At 47.9% G+C, this 20,359-nt stretch overlaps 2 protein-coding genes and 1 non-coding gene across 5 annotated transcripts in view; all 3 read left to right on the top strand.

Annotated features, from left to right (window-relative positions):
• Positions 1-3,519, top strand: part of LOC100357845 (quinone oxidoreductase-like protein 2) — a 29,837-nt gene extending 26,318 nt beyond the window's left edge. For both annotated transcript variants that reach the window (XM_051858231.2, XM_008263811.4), the window contains one exon: positions 2,205-3,519. In XM_051858231.2, coding sequence (XP_051714191.2) covers positions 2,205-2,229 — 25 coding nt within the window. In that variant the 3' untranslated portion in view covers positions 2,230-3,519. The remainder of the gene's footprint in view (positions 1-2,204) is intronic.
• Positions 3,520-12,873: 9,354 nt separating this feature from the next.
• LOC127493874 (small nucleolar RNA U13) lies at positions 12,874-12,977 on the top strand. The gene has a single exon (XR_007924411.1). It is a non-coding gene; the product is annotated as a small nucleolar RNA U13 (small nucleolar RNA).
• A 4,008-nt stretch (positions 12,978-16,985) lies between these two features.
• The window catches only part of SEC16B (SEC16 homolog B, endoplasmic reticulum export factor), a 73,165-nt gene continuing 69,791 nt past the window's right edge, over positions 16,986-20,359 (top strand). The window contains exon 1 of one of the 2 annotated variants that reach the window (XM_070076625.1): positions 16,986-17,232. The gene's annotated coding sequence lies outside the window, so the exon portion shown is untranslated. Of the gene's footprint in view, positions 17,233-17,782; positions 17,908-20,359 lie in introns of those variants that run through there. The other variant, XM_070076624.1, reaches the window with a different exon arrangement.

Genomic DNA, 20,359 nt, shown 5'->3' with positions numbered 1-20,359 from the left:
TTTTACTCTGTGTTGTACACTGCTGTGGGTTTTGCCAAATGCATAATGTCATACGTGCACCACTTGGTGTCACCCAGCTCTAAAACACCCCCTGAGCACCACATATTCGTCCTCACCCCTACCCGGCCTCTCTGGCACCCACTGATTTCTTTGTACTGTCTCCATAGTCTGCCCTTTTTCTGAATGTGAGATGGTTGGAATCTTATGATGTGTAGCCTTTCCAGACTGGCTCCTTCATTTCATTATGAGCATTTATGGTTCCATCATGTCTTTTTTTTTTTTCTTGCTGTGGCTTGATACCTCATTTCTTCCTCTAACTGAATATTATTCCATTGCATATATATAGTAGTGCTTGTCCATTCACCTGATGAAAAATATTTGGCTCCTCCCACAGTTTGGCAGTTGTGAATAAAGCGGCTGAAAACATCCAAGTGTAGGTTTTTGTGTGGACATAACTTTTCGCGTTGTTTGGGTAAATATCTGGGAGTGTGACTGCTGATTCTAAGGTAAGGATATGTTTAGTTTTGTAAGAGAATGTCATCCTGTCTTCTAAAGTGCCTGTGCCATGCTAGACTTCCACTAGCAGTGCATGAGGGTTCTTACTGTTCCATATCCTTGCCCTTCTGGGTGTTACCCATTCCTCTAGGTGTGTCGAGGTGTCTCATTCTACTTCACAGTTCCCCAGTGACATATTCTGTTGAACATCTTTCATAGGCTGTTTTGATATTTGTGTATCTTCCTTGGTCACGTGTCTCTCCAGATCTTTTGCCTGCTTTATAATTGAGGTTTTCTTAATGGTTGAGTTTCAGGAATTCTCTGTATGTATTAATATAAGCTCTTTAATCAGTTACATGTGTTCCAGAGGTTTCTCCCCCCACCCCCATGCTGTGGCTGATTTTTTTATTCTTTTAACAGTGCCTTCTGCAGAGTAGAAATTTTTGGCTTTACTCAATTATTTAAATTTTTATTTATTTGTTTAAAAGGCAGCATGATGGGGGTGTGGAGAGAAGGGAAGGGGAGAGAGAGAGAGAGAGAGAGAGAGAGAGAATCTATCTTTCACCTGCTAGTTCATTCCCCAGAGGGCCACTGCAGCCTGGGCTGGGCCAGGCTGAAGCCAGGAGCTTTATCTGCGTCTCCTATGTGGGTGCAGGGACCCAAGCACTTGGGCCATCATCTGCTGCTTTCCCAGGCCAGAGCACAGAGCTGGATTGGAAGTGGAGCACCTGGGACTTGCACTGGCACTCATATGGGATACCAGCGTCATAGGCGGCTTAACCCACGGTGCCACAATGCTGGCCCCACACTTTTAAATTTTAATAAAGTCAACTTGCATTTTTCCCCCCATGAGTTGTTCTTAGATCTAAAAACTCATTGTCAAACCCAGGATGGCCTAGATTTTCTTCCTGTGTTTTCTTCTGGAAGTTTTATAATTTTGCATTTTATGTTTAGATCTATATCCATTTTGGGGTAACTTTTGAGAAGAATGTAAAGTCTATGTCTGGATTCATTTATTTTGTATGTGGATATCCAGTTTCTCCAGTACCATTTGTTAAAAAGACTACTTTTTCTCCATTGAATTGCTTTTATTCCTTTGTCAAAGATCAGTTGACTAAATTTATGTGGGTCTATTTTTGGATTCTCTATTCTGTTCCATTGATGTATTTTACTTTTTTTTTTTCCACCAATATCACACTTTCTTGAGTACTGTTGCTCCTTTTGAATTTATGTTTTGTAAACTTGTACCTATGAAATATGATTTTGAGATAGAGTGATTACAATTTCAATTATATATGAAATTGGAAAATTTTAATAAAAAGAGAAAAATGGTAAAAAGAAAAAAAGAAGTACTGACTCTTTTGCCAGAAGCTCCATTCTTTCAAAAGTGGCAACACTTTTGAAGTGGAACAGCTGGAAGAGAACTATTATAATAGAGCATTATCAGACCTGCGGGCTTTTTACCTCCTGGCATTTATCTGACAACATTGAAAAATTACAGATTTTGTAGGAAGAAATACTGAGGTTGGGTTATTCTCAGATGTTTTTGTTTTCCGTTGCGTTTATGGTGATTGTCCTAGTTGGTACTGCATTGGACTCATAGCTTAATGCTTTAGTTACTTTCCCAATGCAACCAGCAATAAATGTTTGCTGAAATACATTTATACATAAGTCTGATCACATTGTTTTGGATTTTTTTTTTTTTTTAGGTCAATGATGCCTTCCTCCACGTGATACAGCGCAAATCTACAGGCAAAGTGCTTCTGTCTCTTAAATAAGTCCTGGCCTAGCAGCAAGATCAGCATGTCCCAAGCCAAACCCCTCGTCTCTCCCAGAGCCCGCGTTCCCTCCTGTGTTTCTGAAGGCGTCCCCACCTTCCTTACTAACCCAGGTTCACAATCCTAGGGTCACCTCTGATTCCAGTTTGTTCCTGCTCATAATTCATGTGATCATACAGCTGACTGTCCAAACTTGGGCCTTTTTGAGAGTAAGAGAATGCTTTTAGCAATTACCCAGGAAGCTGGGTTCTAGGTAAGCCAGGAAGTGTGGTTACCCTGTTTATTATAACCCATCAGTTGCCACATTCTGTCATTCCCTCTCTTGGATGTCTCCCATCTGCACATCCTGTGTTTTTCATTCTCAGTATGTCTTGTGACATCTCCGCTGACCCTGTAACTGGCTTTCCTATGCTTAAACTACCCCTCTCTCTCCTTTTTATACATTTTTGCCCTGGTGATCTCCTGGAAGCGTAGCTCTATGTCTCATCTTAGAAAACCTACAGTGGCTCACGTGCCTCCAGGGTGGAGTTCAGACCCTGTGAGTAGCATTTCATCATGGCCGTCATCTCATCCCTTTCTCTTTTCCACCCTGCTGGTCCCTGGTGTGCTCGGAGCTTCTCCGTGTCCCCTGTTGGCTCTGCTCCTGCAGTTCTTTTGCGTCGGCCAGACGGAAGCCCTCACGACCCCCATGAAGGCCCTTTGCCCTGTGCCTTTACCTCAGGAGAGCAGTAATCTCGTCTCTTCCTCCTCTGTCCCCTGTACCTTCTCCTTGAGGAATTGCCACGTGCTGCCCTGTGTCATCGGGCATGGGCAGGGCAGTGCACACAGACTTCTCAGTCTCAGGGGTGGCTTTGAATCCCAGTCTCTCCCCTTCCGAGGTGGGTACTTGGGTCTCTGTGCCTTCATTTTCCTCACTGTAATATCTCTATCAGTATCGGTATCCTCACAAAGTTGTGGACCATTTATGCAACGATTGGGAAGTGCCTGGCCCACAGGAAGCAATTAGCAAACAATGCTGATTACGTTCACTTCTCTTCTTCTCCTTTGTCCAGTGTATCATCAGTTCCTTGAGAGCAGATGCTGTGTCTGATGCACTGTTGTACATCCCATAAGACCTATCATAATGAGTTACCCTTGAATACATGCCAAAGTCATACTTTGTGGGATTAAAGTGAGACTGTGTTGCCTGGAAACAACCCACATGTCCAACGATAAGTGAATGAATAAACAAAAAATAGGGAATATATGCACAGTGGAGTATTATTAACCCTGGAAAAGAGGTTAAATTCTGACACCTGCTATAACATGGGTGAACCTTGAAGACATCATGTGTGAAATAAGCCGGACACCAAGAGACAAACACTCTGATTTCTCTTATCTGAGGTCCTTGGAGTAGACAGATTCACAGAGATGGAAAATGGAACAGTGGTTGCTGGGGGTGGGGGACGGGGGCCTGAGGAGGGAGAGCTGTTTAATGGTACAGAGCTTCATTTTAGGAAGATGAAAAAGCTTTGGAAATAGGTGGTGGCGATGGTTGCAAAGCAGCGGAAATTTACTTAATGTCACTGAAATTTACACTTAAAAATGGCTTAGATGGTAAATTTTATGTTGCATATATTTTGTCACAATTAAAAAAGAATGTTATCCTCACTTCTTAAAATAATTAGTGTTGTTAAAGTTCACATTTTTTTTTAAAGATTGGTTTATTTCATTTGAAAGGCAGAGTTAGAGAGGGAGAGACAAAGAGAGAGATCTTCCATCTTCTGGTTCACTCCTCAAATAGCCACACTGGCCAGAGCTGGGCCAATCTGAAGCCAGGAGCCAGGAGCTTCTTCCAGGTCTCCCACATGGATGCAGGGGCCCAAACATTTGGGCCATCCTCCACTGCTTTCCCTGGTACATTAGCCGGGAGCTGGATCAGAAGTGGAGCAGCCAGTACTCAAACTAGCCCCCATATGTGATGCTGGCACCATGGTGGGTGCCTTTACCTGCTATGCCACAGCGCCAGCCCCCAAAGTTCATGTTAAAAAATTTTTTTATTTATTTGAGTGGCATAGGAGAGAAATCTCCCATCCACCAGCTCAGTACCCGAATGTCCAATATGGCTAGGGTTAGGCCAGGCCAAAGCTGGGCGTGGGAGATGCCATCCAGGTCTCACAAATGGTATCAGGAACCCAACCACTTGAGGCATCACCAGTGCCTACGACGGTGTTTATTAGCCAGAAGCTGGAGTCAGAAACCAGAGCCAGGACTTGAACCCAGGCTCTCCAGTGTGGCATGCAGGCATCTTAGCCAAATGCCCCCACCCTACCCTCACTTGTAAGTGAACCTGTTCAGGGAACAGAACTGAGTGCATATAGCTCAGGTTGAAGGAAGCTCCGGTCCCTGCCTGTGTCCTGGTCTGTGAGGAGAAGTCCTGTGTTTTTGCTGATGCTAAACAATGCATTCTGTTCCACCTTCTGCAAGAGTGATAACTCACAGAAACAAGGGAGTGGGCTGGGCTGGGCTGGGCTGGGGATAAAAACAGACACCCAGCACAACAGGGATATGGTCCTGCTACTTCAAAGAAATTTTAAATAATATATTTTCATTGTATTTGTGCAATGCAAGGCATGGGGGATGGAGGAGCCTGGGGGAGAGTGTTAGCTTCTACCTGCTGGTTCACTCCCCAAATGCCTGCAGCAGTCGGGGCTGAGACAAACCAAAGCCAGGGGCCTGAACTCAGTCTGGGTCCCTGTTGTGGGTGCTCGGCACTCAACCATGTGAGCCATCACTCGATGCCTCCCAGGGTGTGTGCACTAGCACAAAGCTGGATTGGAAGTGGGTTAGCCAGGACTCAGCCAGGCCCGCTGACGTGGGGTGTAGGCATTCCAGTCAGCAACGTGGCTGCTGTGACACCTGCCAGCCCCATGCTATGTATTCTTGATGGTGTCCTCTTTCGATAAACGTGATAAGTAACTGAGGCCATATAAAATCCTCTGTCTTCTCAGTTTTTTTTTCAATAGACATAAAATAGGGACAAATGTTGGGGGAGAGAACTTGAAGAACACAGATGCAGGAGGAAGGGCAGGTCTTCCACACGTCCTTGGTGGTGGGTCCATGTGTTGCTTCTGCAAGGGCCACGCTCATCCTGCTGCCGCCTGTGCCTCCCTCGGCGTACTCCAGGCTGGGGGGCCTCACGCCCTGTGATTCCATTTAAAGAAAAATCAGCAGCAGCTCTGCTTTGTTTTCATTTGAGTTATTTTTGTATTTGAATGAAAGCTGATTTGCAAAAAATATCAAGAAACTCCACATGAAGGCTAATTTCAGAAAATCCTGGTCCTTGTTGGCATCATTGAAGACCTGCTGGATAGATCCTGGGAGAGCGGGGAGAGGAATCAGGGTGGGAAAAGGGGCACGAGCCCCTCCAGGAGCTGCCTACTGCGTTGTCGTGCGACGTCAGGATCGATTGTCCCCAGTTTGTGGAGATGCAAAGAGGCAGAGGTTAGGGAGGGTGAGTTTCCCTCGATTTAGCAGTGCTGGTTAGAACCCCGAGTGGCCTGCTCTCTGCCTGCCGCCTTCCTGCCTCCCTGCAGGGATTTGATTTGGAAGCTTCTGACTCACATTTTAGTCACTGTTTGGTTGTTCCACCATCTGAGCCATGACTTAGTCTGAAAAAAGAAGTCAGTATGACTCCCGTGACGGTATTTATTCGGTAGTCATAGACTTTCCCCAGCCCTTTCTGGTAGGGCTGGTTGCTGGAGAAATCACTCCCACACACCTAGCTCTCCTTTTTCAGGAACCTGGATCTGTCCACCTGCGCACACCTCTCTCGACAACCAGCGTCAGGTTCTGTGCTGGCCGTGGAATGCTCCTGCCCACAACCACCGGCGTCTTTGCCCCTGCTCCTTCCTCTGCAATCCGCAAGTTAGTTTAGAAAACTCTTTGCTAGTTGAGCCTGGTAAAGACAATAAAGGCTTTATTCTTTGACAAACGAAGGCAAATTGAGGTGACTACATTATCCCTTGAATAAAAAAAAAAAACTTAGTGAACTTTAAAAAAAATAGTCTTGCTGTTTTTATTTTTCCTTCTAGAATTGTGTAAGGGGATCTGAGAGTGTGAAAGTCGCGGGAGGGAAGTCCTAATGAGACAAACTGGCATTTCCGATTGTTCTATTGTGCGTCGGCACTTACGCCAGACTGAAGATGGGGATTGGAAATGTGCTGCTTTCTGGCCTCAGGTACACAATGGCTATGGTGTTTCTTCCTCTCCGAGATCCGTTTCTGAGCTTGTGTGGATTGCATCATTCCTGCAGGACCGATATTGGTTTTTTTTTATTTATTTATTTTTAATTTTTTTATTTTTTTTAACAGGCAGAGTGGACAGTGAGAGAGAGACAAAGGTCTTCCTTTGCCGTTGGTTCACCCTCCAATGGCTGCCGCGGCCGCCGCGCTGCGGCTGGCGCACTGAGCTGATCCGATGGCAGGAGCCAGGAGCCAGGTGCTTTTCCTGGTCTCCCATGGGGTGCAGGGCCCAAGCACCTGGGCCATCCTCCACTGCACTCCCTGGCCACAGCAGAGAGCTGGCCTGGAAGAGGGGCAACCGGGACAGAATCCGGCGCCCCGACCGGGACTAGAACCCGGTGTGCCAGCGCCACAAGGTGGAGGATTAGCCTAGTGAGCCGTGGCGCCAGGCCCTTTTAGTATGTTTTTTACCCTTACCTGGTTCACGTGAAATGCAAATGAAATGTATATGAAGTATGTCGTATATTGTCATTTTCATAATAGATTACAAGGTTGCCTTGTACCAGTGTATTTAAATTCATTTCAGAGTTGAAGCAGAAAAAAAAATCTATATATAAAGCATATGCTGGACTGACGTGGAGCAAAAGGATGGTTTGATTTTTTTTAAAAGGCCTCTCAAATAGTTTTACATGTTGGCTGAAGTCATTGTAGTCTTACAGAAGAGCAGACACAGTGCTGGGGCCCAGTGGTCTGCTGTACCTCAAAGGCTTGCGGAGGCGGCCAAGGTCCAGGGAGGGGCACCCAAGTGGAGCAGGCGGGTGGAGTGCTCTTCGTGAGCACTGATAAAAGAATTAAGGCTGCATTCTGGAAAGGCACAATCTGAGCAAGGAATGGGGTTGAAACATAGAAAATCATGAGACTTGTGGGATAAAAATATGAATTATTAAATCCCGAGGAACCAGGGGCAATTGGCCACTTTAAAGAAAGACTTTTAGGGCAAAGTAAAAATAGCGCTTTTTAACACAGGAATATAAACGCATAGCACTTAACGACTCTCAACATTTGCTTGGACAAAAAACAAGTATTGTGAGAAAGATCTCTACTGTTAGTGGACAGATTCATAGATTAGCAAGGAAAACTCAAGCCGCTTGGTTAAGTCCCCTTCGGCTTGGAGAGTGACCACTGAGCGCTCCTGTCCCTCTCTGGCAGCTTTGTCCAGAGCATGCTCCCGAGGGGTGTGTCTGAGAGCAGGAACACAGGTTTGGGCCGGGAGAGCCTGGATGCAGTATCAGCTCTGTGACTGTGGGGGCCAATATCTTCTTTACGCATTGGTTAGGGTTGGGGGAGTAATAGCAACACGACACTTGCCTAACTATGGTGAAAGATTCCAATGAAGTGATTTCTGGAAATGCTTTGTTGTTAACAAACAGATAGTGCCCTTTTTTTTTTTTTTTTTAAAGATTTATTTATTTGAAAGAGAGAGAGAGAGGGAGAGAGAGAGAGGTCTTCCATTCACTGGTTCACTACTCAAATGTCCACAATGACTGGAGCTGGGCCGATTTGAAGCCAGGAGCCAGGAGCTTCTTCTGGGTCTCCCATATGGGTACAAGGGTCCAAGCACTTGGGCCATCTTTTACTGCTTCCCCAGGCCATAGCAGAGAGCTGGATCGGAAGTGGAGCAGCCGGGACTCGAACCGGCACCATATGGGATGCTGGTGACACAGGCCATTGCTTAACCTGCTGCTCTGGAGTGCCGGCTTCTGTGAATTTTCTGTTTTGCTGTAGCCTTTCCAGTCCTCTGCTGGCTTTCGCCTGGTCCTTCCCAACCCTGGCTTCGTTACAGAGCAGTATTTGCCAGCCCAGAAATGAGACATGACGACGGACCAGGAGCAGTCTCTTGTCCAACTCCAGGAAGGCACAGTGAGTGCAGACACCCCCACTCTCATCCCCAGCCCCTGTCTGGTGGGAGAGCTACAGACAGGGAGAGAACACAGCAAACACCTCTCCTCTCCTCTTCCTGGGATGTTTGGGGGAGCAACGTGGATGGAGAGTAACTGGGGCTTCCTGTGGATCTAGGAACCCCAAGAAGAGCCAGCACCAAGGCAGGCTGAGACCCAACACGGTGGCTGGTTTCTTACAGTGTCTCACATGTTTCAGATGTAAGAGAGAGAGAAGAATGGGATCGCCAGTTTCCCTTTCAAGGTGGCCCTCGCGGTTCACTGTGGCAATAAAGCTGGCGGAGAGGTGGGGTGAGAGGGTGCGCTGGCTGCAGGGCCCTCTGAGTGCCCGGAGTGTCTCCTGGGGGATCTGACCTGGCACAGGGCGCTGCAGCCGCAGGAGGAGGGAACTGGAGACAGAGGACTTCCCGTGTTGCCCAGAGCACACAGGAACTGCTTCTCCTGGCCTTTAAGCTCCGCATCCCATGCCCTTCCCTTGGCTTTGTTATCTGTGTACTGGAGTGCAAGGAGAACAGTGCACGAGCCAGGCAGCCCTGGGTCTGAATTTTGCCTTTGCCACTAGGTATCCGTGTGAGCCAGGTTCGGTTCCATAGACTGGTGATGCTAGACCTGCCCCCTTCTCAGTGAGGTCAGATGGGATTGTGCAGCACTTGGTGCTGTGGCCGGCACATCACAGACACTGAGTAAGGGCCAGTCTCTCATGACCCACCAGGTACCCGGGGCTTTAAGGAGACTGATTTCACAAGTTCTGTGAAGCCCTGGGTTAGAGATGCAATCAGGGAGCAAATTCCTTAGACCCAGGACCTATATACGGACACGTACTCCTGTTGCCTGGGGGGCCAAGGACAGGAGAGGGCGCCTCTGGCCTCGGACCAGAGAGAAATTTCCTGCTGTCACATGTGACATGGTAGGATGCTCTGCTCAGCTTCTCACTTCCAGGGGTCCCCGGAGACCTACTCGTGGGTGCCAGAGTTCCTTGTTTGTTCCTGTGTCTTCGAGCTGATGAGGAAGCAGCTGGGCAGGCATTTGTGTTACTGCTGATCTCTCCTGAACAGACAGCAGCCCTTGGATATCCTTCTTCTCAAGCAAAACGGCCTCCAGCTGGCAGTGGGTGCTGCTCTCACATAACAGGGCGACTGCCTGCGAGGTTCTCCCTCCTCTCCTTTGTTTCTCAGCTCTGCAAAATCCGGTGGCAGAAACACGGACGGATTTGCGGCTTTGCTTTCTCCTTCTTCCCGGAAGAGAGGAGCAAGGGCACTGCCTGAGGGCAGGTGCAGGGAAGCGCACCTGCACACCCGCTGCCTCCATTTCTGCTCCTTTCTGATGGGGCCTGGAGCCACTAGGACCCCACCCTGCAGCTTCCAAGTCAAGGTCAGTAACCTAGCTCTCCCTAGGGAACAGTTCTCTTTGGACTTCAGCTCGCAGAATTTCCCATTTATTTATTAGATTCTTGGACTTTTTTTCTCCTCTTTAAAGCTTATTTTTTTTAATGTTAAAAATAATGACAGGAGAACTTGTGATCTTCTTCTCAGTGACCCAGATAGTTTAAGAGCAGATATTTTTAAGACATTGACAGCAGGTTCTCATCTGGGGATATAGGCCGGCTCTCTGGAGCCAATGAGCTAAGCATAATAATAAAATATTAATCCTGTTTGCCACACGTGAAACGCTGCTCTTGCTTTTCCTTACCCGTCTAAGCCCTACTCATCCTTCAATGCATTGGAGAAGCAGCCTGGGACTTGAGGCTGGACTGCTGGGGTCCAGCTCCTGGTTTGGAAAGATATGAGCTCTCTGAGCTTGGATAAGTCACTTCACAGGACTGTCGGCCGTAGAACAGGTAGGCAGCGAATCTCCAGGAGCCAGGGGAGGGCTTAGGGTCAGTCAGGCTGGTGTCTGCAATGCAAAGAACATGATCCCCAAAGCCACACTCATCCAGCTCCAGAAATCCCAATTTGAGTCCCGGAATCATGAATCTCTTCCTCTTTTCTTTTTTTTAAGACTTACTTACTTATTTTGAAAGTCAAACTTATATAGAGAGAAGGAGGGACAGAGAGATCTTCCATCTGCTCGTTCACTCCGACAATGGCCAGCACTGGGCCAGGCTGAAGCCAGAAACCAGGAGCTTCTTCTGGGTCTCCCACGTGGGTGCAGGGGCCCAAATACTTGGGCCATCTTCTACTGCTTTCCCAGGCCATCAGCAGGGAGCTGGATCAGCAGTGGAGCAGCTGGGACACCAACCAGCTCCCGTATAGGATGCTGGTGTCGCAGGTGGTGGCTTACCCTGCGAAGCCGCAATGCCAGCCCCTCTTCCTTTTCTTGGAGTTCACATACTGTTGAGTCTATCTCCACCACAAAATTTAACAGTTCATTAAGCCTTGTCTTTAATATGTGGGTCTAATTTTTATTCCCCCATGTCCCGATCAGATGGACAACTTCTTTGTGAAAGGTGAGGAACACTGAATCTTTCTTGTGTTACACATTACAAGGCTAGGACCCTTGATCCTTGGTGATTGGCTGGGGGAGTACACTACATATTTAACTAAATGTGAGTTTTGTAGCACAGCACAGGGTTTTGCTAATTTGCATCCTTTTCTCTCCAGTTTGACTGCTTGCTGCTGATGGTGAGATAGCGGGAAATCTTGCAGGTTTTCATTAGCTTGTCAGTTTGTGGCTTCTCATCGAGTATATGCCACCTGTGTATTCAGATACTGCTGACTGGCTGCAAACACAAGTTTGGGTTCTTTATCCACTTTGAGGCTGGGTTTTCCCTGAGTCGGCTTTGTTTTCCCAGGCCCACCAAATAACTTTTTCTTACTCTTTGCACGGCTATTCTGCAACGCGAGGACCTCTGGCCTTTTCACTCCTCCAGTGGCCTGAGCGCATTTCTGCATCTGGACATGGACACTCATGGTCACTCTGCCTCCCACACCTCTCCCCACCTCCTGCCCTGGGATACCTCTCACTGGGTTCACCCTCCCCCGAGTCCTCTACCCAAAATGGGCTCCTGTGCCAGCCTGACATTTTCTAGCTTCAGGCTCTAACTTCATTTCTTTCTTTTTCAAAAAGATTTATTTTATTTATTGGAAAGGCCAAGTTATACACACACACACACACACACACACACACACAGAGTGAGAGAGCAAGAGCGAGAGCGAGTGAGCGAGAGAGAGAGAGAGAGAGAGATCTTCCATCCGCTGGTTTATTTCCCATTTGGGCCATGCCAAATCCAAGATCCAGGAGCTGCTTCTGGGTCTCCCATGTGGGTGGCAGGGACCCAAGGACTTGAACCATCTTCTGCTGCTTTCCCAGGTGCAGATTTCCCAGGTGCTTTCCCAGTTTGGAAGTGGAACAGCTAGGACTCTAACCGGTGCCGTATGGAATGCCAGTGCTGCAGGCGGTGGCTTAACCTGCTGTGCCACAATGCCGGTCCCTAACTTTGTTTCTTTTTTAAAAGATTTACTTACTTGAAAGATGGATGGAGAGAGAAAGAGAAGTGCACAGAGAGGGAGTGAGAGAGAGCTTTCTTCTCTCTGCTGGTTTACTGCCCTCTAGGGCTGGACAAGGCTGAACCCAGGAGCCAGGAACTCCACCATGGTCTCCTAAGTGGGTGGCAGAGACCCAAGGACTTGGGCCATCTTCTGTTGCTTTCCCAGGTGCATTGGTGGGAAGCTGGATTGGAAGTGGAGCAGCTGAGACTTGAACCAGTGCTCCAGTATGGAATGCTGGGGTCACAAGGGGCAGCTTAACCCACTGCCCCACAATGCCTGCCCCTCTAACGTACCAGCATGTGATGGGTTTGTTGGTGTTTGCTTGTCTCCGTGCCTCACTAGTGTGTGGAAGGCAGTTCCCTTTGGTCTGCCTGTTTCATCTCCACACCCCGGCTCTGTTCACATTGCGTGGCACACCCCAAGCTCTCAGTGAACGAATGACCAAAGGAATGGGTCTATTGTGGATTTTGAGCTGTTTACTTGGGAGGAAGGATAAACAGTGATTCAGAATTCAAGGTCAGAGCAGGTGTTGGTCACAGTGGTCAAGTTGCCAGGTGGGACCCCCACACAGCTTATCAGGGTGTCTGAGTCTGTGTCCTGGCTCTGCTTCCAACTCCAGCTTCCTGCTAATGTGCACCCCGGGAGGCAGCAGGTGCTGGCCCCGTAAATGGGAGACCTGCCTGGATTGTGTTCTGGATACCCGCTTCACCCCAACTCTTGTGCACTTTTGGGGGCTGAATCAGCAGATGGGGGCTGTTTGTCTCTCTGCTCTTGATCCAACTGGACCTGGAGGCAAAAGTGGTAGTTTTACCCATGCTAGCAGTGGAATGTTGAACAAACTACTCATGCTCTCTGAACTTGAGTTTTCTCATCTATGAAAAAAGGAGCAGGCTACAGGAGCTCCACCACAGGACATAAAATTCTATAGCAACTCCTTTTATGGCTCACAAGCATGGCGGCTGAGTTTGAACACCACTGTGTGAGATGTGCCTCCCTCAAACCTTGTCATGCCATTGGCGCATTTCCCATCTGGTATGAAAAGAAGAAAAAACATTAGAAAGGAAAAACATTCAGCACACAACATGATTCACTGTAAATACTCAACAAATGTTAAATAATAGAACAACAATGATTAGGTAAGAGATACAAACCATGGATTGCAGCATTTTCTTGTTTTTTTGAAAAATTTTAAAAAAATTATCTGAGAATGCCGGCACCGCGGCTCACTAGGCTAATCCTCCGCCTAGCGGCGCCAGCACACAGGGTTCTAGTCCCGGTCGGGGCGCCGGATTCTGTCCCGGTTGCCCCTCTTCCAGGCCAGCTCTCTGCTGTGGCCAGGGAGTGCAGTGGAGGATGGCCCAGGTGCTTGGGCCCTGCACCCCATGGGAGACCAGGAAAAGCACCTGGCTCCTGGCTCCCGCCATCGGATCAGCGCGGTGCGCCGGCCACAGCACGCCGGCCGCGGCGGCCATTGGAGGGTGAACCAACGGCAAAGGAAGACCTTTCTCTCTGTCTCTCTCTCTCTCTCACTGTCCACTCTGCCTGTCAAAAAATAAAAAAAAATTATCTGAGAGATGAGAGAGTAAGACAGGCAGAGAGAGAGAGAGAGAGAGAGAGAGAGAGAGAACACACTCCTATTGGCTGGTTCACTCTACGAATGCCTGTGATGGGAGCCAGTCCTCCAGGAATTGAATGCAGGTACTCCAGTGTGGGGACATGGGCACCCTAAGTGGTGGCTGAGCTGCCAAGCCACGCATCACCCCCACTGCAGCACTTTCTGAGGATTTTCCCAGAGTTGTTCAATTGCCCGTCATCAGAACCCTCCAGGCCGTTACTGTTAGCCCTGGTTTACCGATCAGGAAACCCATCCAGAGTTCCGTGGTTGACCTTGTTAGGAAAATGGTGCAGTTTTATCTATGGCGTGATCTACACCTTGATTTATATCCTATGCCCTGGCTCCCGCCACCATTGCTGAAAGCCAGGTAGCCACATGGCCCAACTACCTGTGCCAAGCTCCATCCCCAACCAAATGGGATTGGCTAATTCCTACTTCCCTGCCCGCCTTCCGGCAAAGTTCTAAAAGGGCCTGTTCTTGAACACGTGATTCTATTGGCTCCTCTCCTCTGCTCTCCTCCTCTCGTCTCTCTTCTCTCTGCTCGCTCTCTCCTCTCCTCTCTCTCTCATACTCTCCTTCTCTCTCCTTTTTCCTTTTGTCGCCCCACTCCTCTGGTCTGCTGGGTTTTCCCCAATAAACCCTTTCCCTTACTCTGTTTTGTGGCGGCCTAACAGACCTGACATCAGGGAACTGGAGAGTGACATAACCAGAGCCCCAGCCGGGCAGTGCGGCCTCGGAGTCCACGTGGGTAACTCGCTGGTACCCTGGCCCTGCTCTGAGGATGGACTGTCCACCTTTATACAGTTACTGTTTGGGAGCTCAAGACGTTTTGGTCTTGTGGTGGATAAACATGAGCTTTTTGGGTCTCTTGCAAATAAGTGACTGAGTTTAAGGAGTAAATTTCCTTCAAGGAGAAACGTTGCGACTTGTTATTTGTTGCTGTGGGTTTTGTCCAGCCACGTCTGGGCTAATACTTCCAATCTGCTGATGATCTTGGAAGGGACTTGCCTATGAGACTCTCAGGTATGTGTCTGGGAACATATTAGCCACTGCATTTCCCACTTTTTATTCAATTGCTTAGTTACGGCAGGCAAGTCTAGGAACTTCCTCAAGTTACCCAAGATGTCTGAGCCAAGGTAAATGCCAGGGCATGAATATGTATGTATATATGCTTTTTGTACATGGTCCAAATGTGGCTCTTTTTAAGTAAGAAAAATGTATTGGGAATGAAATTGTGAATTGCCTTAGGAGCAAGATCACAAGTCCCTCGGGAACTAAGGCCCAGAACTGTCAATCCTGGCCTGGACAATAGGGGATTCGCGGCAAAGGTGTACCATTCAGAGACAACACGCACCTCTCCTTTTAATTCCCTCCTCTTCCTTTCTCCATTGGCTTCTTTTCTTCCCTTCCCTTCCTGAAATTAATTTGGGTTCCTCTCTGTCTCCTGACCTCTTACAGCAGTTACTGTGGACATCACACACTGAGCAATTCTTTGCACTCTGTTTTTATGGATAGCCTGTTTATTTCCTTCATTTTATCTGGTTGAGTGGTTATTAACAAGATAAAGGAGAGACAGCAAATTGCCAGACAAGACGTCAAATACAGGCCACATTTATCCTTTGTATAAATCTAAGGCTTAAGCACTTTTTTACCCGCAAAGCATGGGTATGTGTCTTTTCTAGTTATGATAAACCAAGTTCAGCAGGATCTGGTCTGAATATTTGCATTGCAATGTGAGTTGACCTCTGAGAGGCAGCAGCCCCACTGTGTGACCTTGAATAAGTTATCCAACCTCTCTGAATTTTCACTTATTTTTATCTAAAATGATGGGCTGAAGTAGAGATCAATGCTGTGGGCTGAGCATTTGTGTTCTTCCCGACTTCGTTGCAATCCTAACACCCAAGGTGACAGTGTTTGGAGGTGGAGCCCTCGTGAATGGGATCAGCGCCCTTACAGAATAGGTCCGAGGAGCTAGACCAGCCCCCAGCCCCCACCCCCAGAGGTGCAGTGAACAGCAGCTGTCTCTGAAGGGGGTGAGCCCTTACAACACTTGGAATCTGCCAAAGCCTTGATCTAGAACTTCCAGCATCCAGGACTGTGAGAAAAAAAAACAATCTCTGTTGCTCATCAGCCAGCCAGGCTAGGGTGTTGTGTTGAAACAGCCTAAATGCACCAGGACAAGGTCCTGTGGGGATCCAAAACTTGTTAGCACTCTACTTGGGGTTATTTTATGGTGGGAGTAAATGAACGTTTCTTTTTAGGAAGTTGTTTTAGGAGTGTAGTGGTTAAACTGCCCCTGGGGATACTCACATCCTGTATCAGACTTCCTGGTCCTCTCCCACCTCTGCCCCACATTCCAGCATCCGGGAGATGCAGATCCCGGGAGGCAGCAGCTGAGGGCCCAAGTGGCTGGGTCCCTGCCACTCATGTAGGAGACCTGGGTACGGTTCTTGGGTCCTGACTTTGGCCTGGTCCAGCCTCAGCTGCTGTGGGCATTTGGGCATTGAAGCAGCAGATGGGAGCTTTCTGTCTACCTGCCTCTCTTTGTCTCTCTGTGTCTGTATCTCAGACTTTCAAAATAAAATACATAAAGAAATTTTTAAAAAATGCTGCTTGAAAGGAATTACGTAATTCAGAAATTTTACTGAAGTCAGACCTTTTCCTCACTTATGTTTAAAACTGAGAGCTTCCTCTATTCCAGGGTGATAGAGACATACAACATATACCTTCTGATTCACCAACCAAGGTGACTGCACATCTCGAATTTTCCCTGTCACAGTTAAAAAAATTCTGTGCTTTTGTCCATGCGATTCAGAGAATTTAACATCCAAGTATGCTCAAGCATCTCACTTCATTTTACGTCAGAAAGTATGGCCAGGAAGTACACCGTGACCTTGCCTGTATTCTACTTACGAAAAATGTGTTGGTTACTTGGGGTTGTATTTTCCAGTCTCAGGCTGTGTTGTTGAAATGCAAGTGTTGGTCGGCCAATTCCAAGTGCCTTCTTTTCCACAGTCCACATTTTCGCGGATGACTTGTGAGTCATCCCAGGAGGCACCCGCTGAGCTGGAGTGGGAGGAAGTGCGCTGTCAGCACCATCCCTGTGTAGCCTGTGCCCTGGGTCCCTCCCTCCGTGGCAGGTCCTGGGAGATGAGACCCACCTCTGACACAATCTCAAAGCAGAGAGGGCTGTGGGAGGTCTGGGCTAGACGAGTGTTTACACACGGCCTGACTGTCTCAGATAAGCGTAAGAACATCTTTAGAATTCTTGAGTGTGTTTGGAACAGAGAGAGGAAAAAATCCCGAGTCTGTTTAAGATTCAGCAGAGGGCTCAGACGCTCGAGAGCTTGGACATGTTGCCACTTGTCAGTGATTTTTTTTTTTTTTTTTTTTACGTAAGAAAAACAGCTTTATTCTTTCTTCTGATTACAGGAAGTTCTTCTTTCAGAAAATTGAAATATGCATCTGGAATTCCACCATTTAAGATATATAATTAACTTTTTTTAAACTTATACATAGTTATCCTGAAGCACACACACAACTCACAATTTTACAGGAATTGGATGCAGTGAGTGCTATTTTATTGTGAAACCTTTGAGAAAGGTTGCTTGTCTCCCTAGCTGCTGCCCTGCAAATCCTCTCCCCTCAAACAGAGGAAGTAGTATTAACTGCCAGGTATGTATCTTTTATATACTTTCGGAACAGCTTGTGTATAATGTTATATAATTACATCTAATTGTATGTACATAGGTATATGGGATAATTTAATTTTTTGCTCAACAATGTATTGCAGAAACCTCTCCAAACCAATTGGTGAAACTTACATTTATGTTTTGTTATTAGATATTCTAATGTTTCACAAGGTAAATGTCTCATAATTCATTCACCCATTTCCCTATTGATGAGCAAAACACTTTTCAATTTTTCGCCACTCCAAAGTCATAATATTTTCAATGAACTAATAATGCTAATAATAGTCCCTAAGTTTCCTTTTTTTTTTTTTTTTCCAATTTCTAGTCCCGGTTTTTTCTTGGTCAATTATTAACCTGGTGTCATGATTGTTTAGAAGGTCAACATTATATTTGAGGTCTGCTTGGAATCCTCGTTACACACCAGAAGGAATGTGTGTAGTTTCTTTTACTTGACCTTCCCAATATGGTGGGTAGATCATGTTTCCAGCCTTGGGACTACATACTGAACATTCCGTTCGGAAACTCTTGCTGAAACAGAAAGGTTCCGGGAGGCTGACGTGGCATCACAGCAGTGCCTGCCAGCTCTCACAGCAGGCTGTCACGATGGGCTGTGGCAGCAGCAGCAGCAGCAGCAGCTCCTGATGCAGGGACCAGAGATGTAAGTACTTATTTCCACCATTAACCAATTCACTCAAGCCAAACCCGAAGTGGAGAATACCAAGCCAGAGTACAGTTCCCTCTGAGACCCTCCTGGCAGACTCCCTGGAGAAACATCTGGTCTCATCCAGAGTAGAAAGGCACCAAGCCAGCACATGGCTTCAGCAAACCGAAGAACTCTTGTGTGAAAAAACTAAGTCCCACGGTGACGAGGCCACTTTTAAACGCGAGCTCCTTGGAGAGCCTGCGACCCCCCGGTGGGGGCTGTGCCCTGTGGGAAGGCGTGTGTTGCTAACGTGCGGGACGTCTGACTTCAACTTACGTCAAAGTTGTAGGCGAGTCAGATTGTGGTCAGATGAAAGGGGTCTGCATGATGACAGCATTTAGGGAGAGAGGCTGTTAAATATTTCAGGGAGGATCCAAGTTGGTGAAAGCTGACTTAGGGGCAGCGTGGAAACGTCTGCTCTCAAGCTCCATGGTTGAGTAGGGGTGTGGTGCCTGCCAGCCCTATAACAAATGAAACCCTGGCACCGGTCCCGTTAGCAGGAGATGGCTCCGTGGCTGCTGTTCCCAAGGCATCTAGGCTGGAAGTCACGTTCAGAATGTTTTCAGAGCTCATCCACCACGTGTTTATGGGTTGGTAACTGTTTTTGTTTTTTTTTTTTTTGTCTTTCTGTTGAGACTTTTTACCATAAAATTCAGCTCTCGCACAGGACCAGTAGTGACCCACTCTGAGTGTGATGGACTTATCAACAGACAGACATTTTTATGGCCACCTAAGTGGGGGTACCTAAGGGATCGAGAGGGAGAAGTTGTCCCCCTGGGGAATCTTCTGCCAACAGGAGAACAGGTGTTAGGAGAGGAGAGATGAGCACAGGCTGGGAGTGGGGAGATGTGGACAGGTCCTGGCATCGTTCCAGGGAACCATATGGCTCCGTGGGTTTCGGTTTATGTCTGTAAAATGAGTGCACTGGGGTGGATAAAGCTCTTCAGTCCTTGGCTCCTCACCTAGGGTGACTTCCTCCTGCTGAACAGCTTCTCCCCCAGCACTGTCTGGCTTCCCGTCAAATCAGGGCCTGGTGCTTCCCGTATGAAATGGATCTCACAGGGCACTAGCCGGGACTCATCAGATCCTGTAACATGTACCTGAAGGATCCTGGGTGGGCCCACGCGTGGTGTGGTACTGACAGGGTGAAAGTTTGCTTTCAAGAAAGATTTTTTTTTCAAGATTTATTTATTTATTTGAAAGGCAGAGTTAGAGAGAGAGAGAGAGAGAGAGAGAGGTCTTCCCGTTCTGCTGGTTCACTCCTTAAGTGGCTACAACTGCCAGGGCTGGGCCAGGCAGAAGCCTTGAGCCAGGAGCTTCATCCGGGTCTCCCACGTGGGTGCAGGGGCCCAAGCACTTGTGCTATCCTCTGCTGCTTTCCCAGCAGGGAGCTGGAGCAGAAGCGAAGCCGGGACAGGAACAGGTGCCCATGTGGGATGCTGGTGTCGCAGGCTGCAGCTTTACCTGCTACAGTCGGTCCCCCCAAAAAAGATTCCTAAAGGCAGAGATTCTGCACAGACTCGTCTTAAATATCTGAGTTTCTGTTTTCAAATGGCTGTTTATTGGGACAAGTACCTTTCCAACTGCTGCTGACTTTTTGTTTTCATTTGAAGAGGAGAGGAGGGAGGGAGAAAGAGAGGGAGGGAGAGATGGGGAGAGAGAGAGAGAGAGAGAGAGAGAGAGAGAGAGATTCCATCTGCTGGTTCCCTCTCCAAATGTCCACATTGGCCCTGGGCCAGGCTGAAACCAGGAGCTGGAAACTCAGTCCAGGCCTTCCACATGGGTGTTAGAAACCTGGAGCCACCGGCGCTGCCCCTAGGGTCTGCATTAGCAGGAGGCTGGAGTCAGGAGCTGGGGCTGGGATCTGAACCAGGCACCAATGTGGGACACAGGCGTCTTAGCTGCTAGGCTCAGTGCCCACCCCTGTTGCTGTCTTTTGAGGGACAAAGACAATAGCTTGACACTAAGGAAAAGGAAATTGCTTGAAATAAGTGACCCACAGGATTATGGCTGGAAAGAACTTCAACTGAGTCGAGGAATAAGCCAGGCTGCGGTTTCAAACAGAACAGGAAACATCGCCATTGGCGCCTGCGGCGGGTCCCAGCTTCCTGCAGCTCTTCGCCGGCAGCTCAGCCATTTGTGACTTGGAAGTGTGGGAGTCTCCTAACGTGTTTACGCAGAATGGTGGATAAAATAGATTTTTAAAACATCCTTAGGATATACACTTCCCGTCCATCTTGCCTAACTTTGCTCAAAATACCTATCTACACCGACAGTGTTACCTCGCTCGCGGCCTCCCTCCCTTCCCACAGTCAGGGGTGCACTTCCCGACCTGGGACCACTTCTTCCCCTGGACTCTCCTCCTCAGGCCGCCATGGTCATCACTCAATTCCTGGATTCCCCCTGT

This window comes from Oryctolagus cuniculus, chromosome 7, assembly GCF_964237555.1.
Source record: "Oryctolagus cuniculus chromosome 7, mOryCun1.1, whole genome shotgun sequence".
In the NCBI taxonomy this organism is placed as follows: Eukaryota; Metazoa; Chordata; class Mammalia; order Lagomorpha; family Leporidae; genus Oryctolagus; species Oryctolagus cuniculus.
This window is presented reverse-complemented; position numbering and strand designations above follow the sequence as displayed.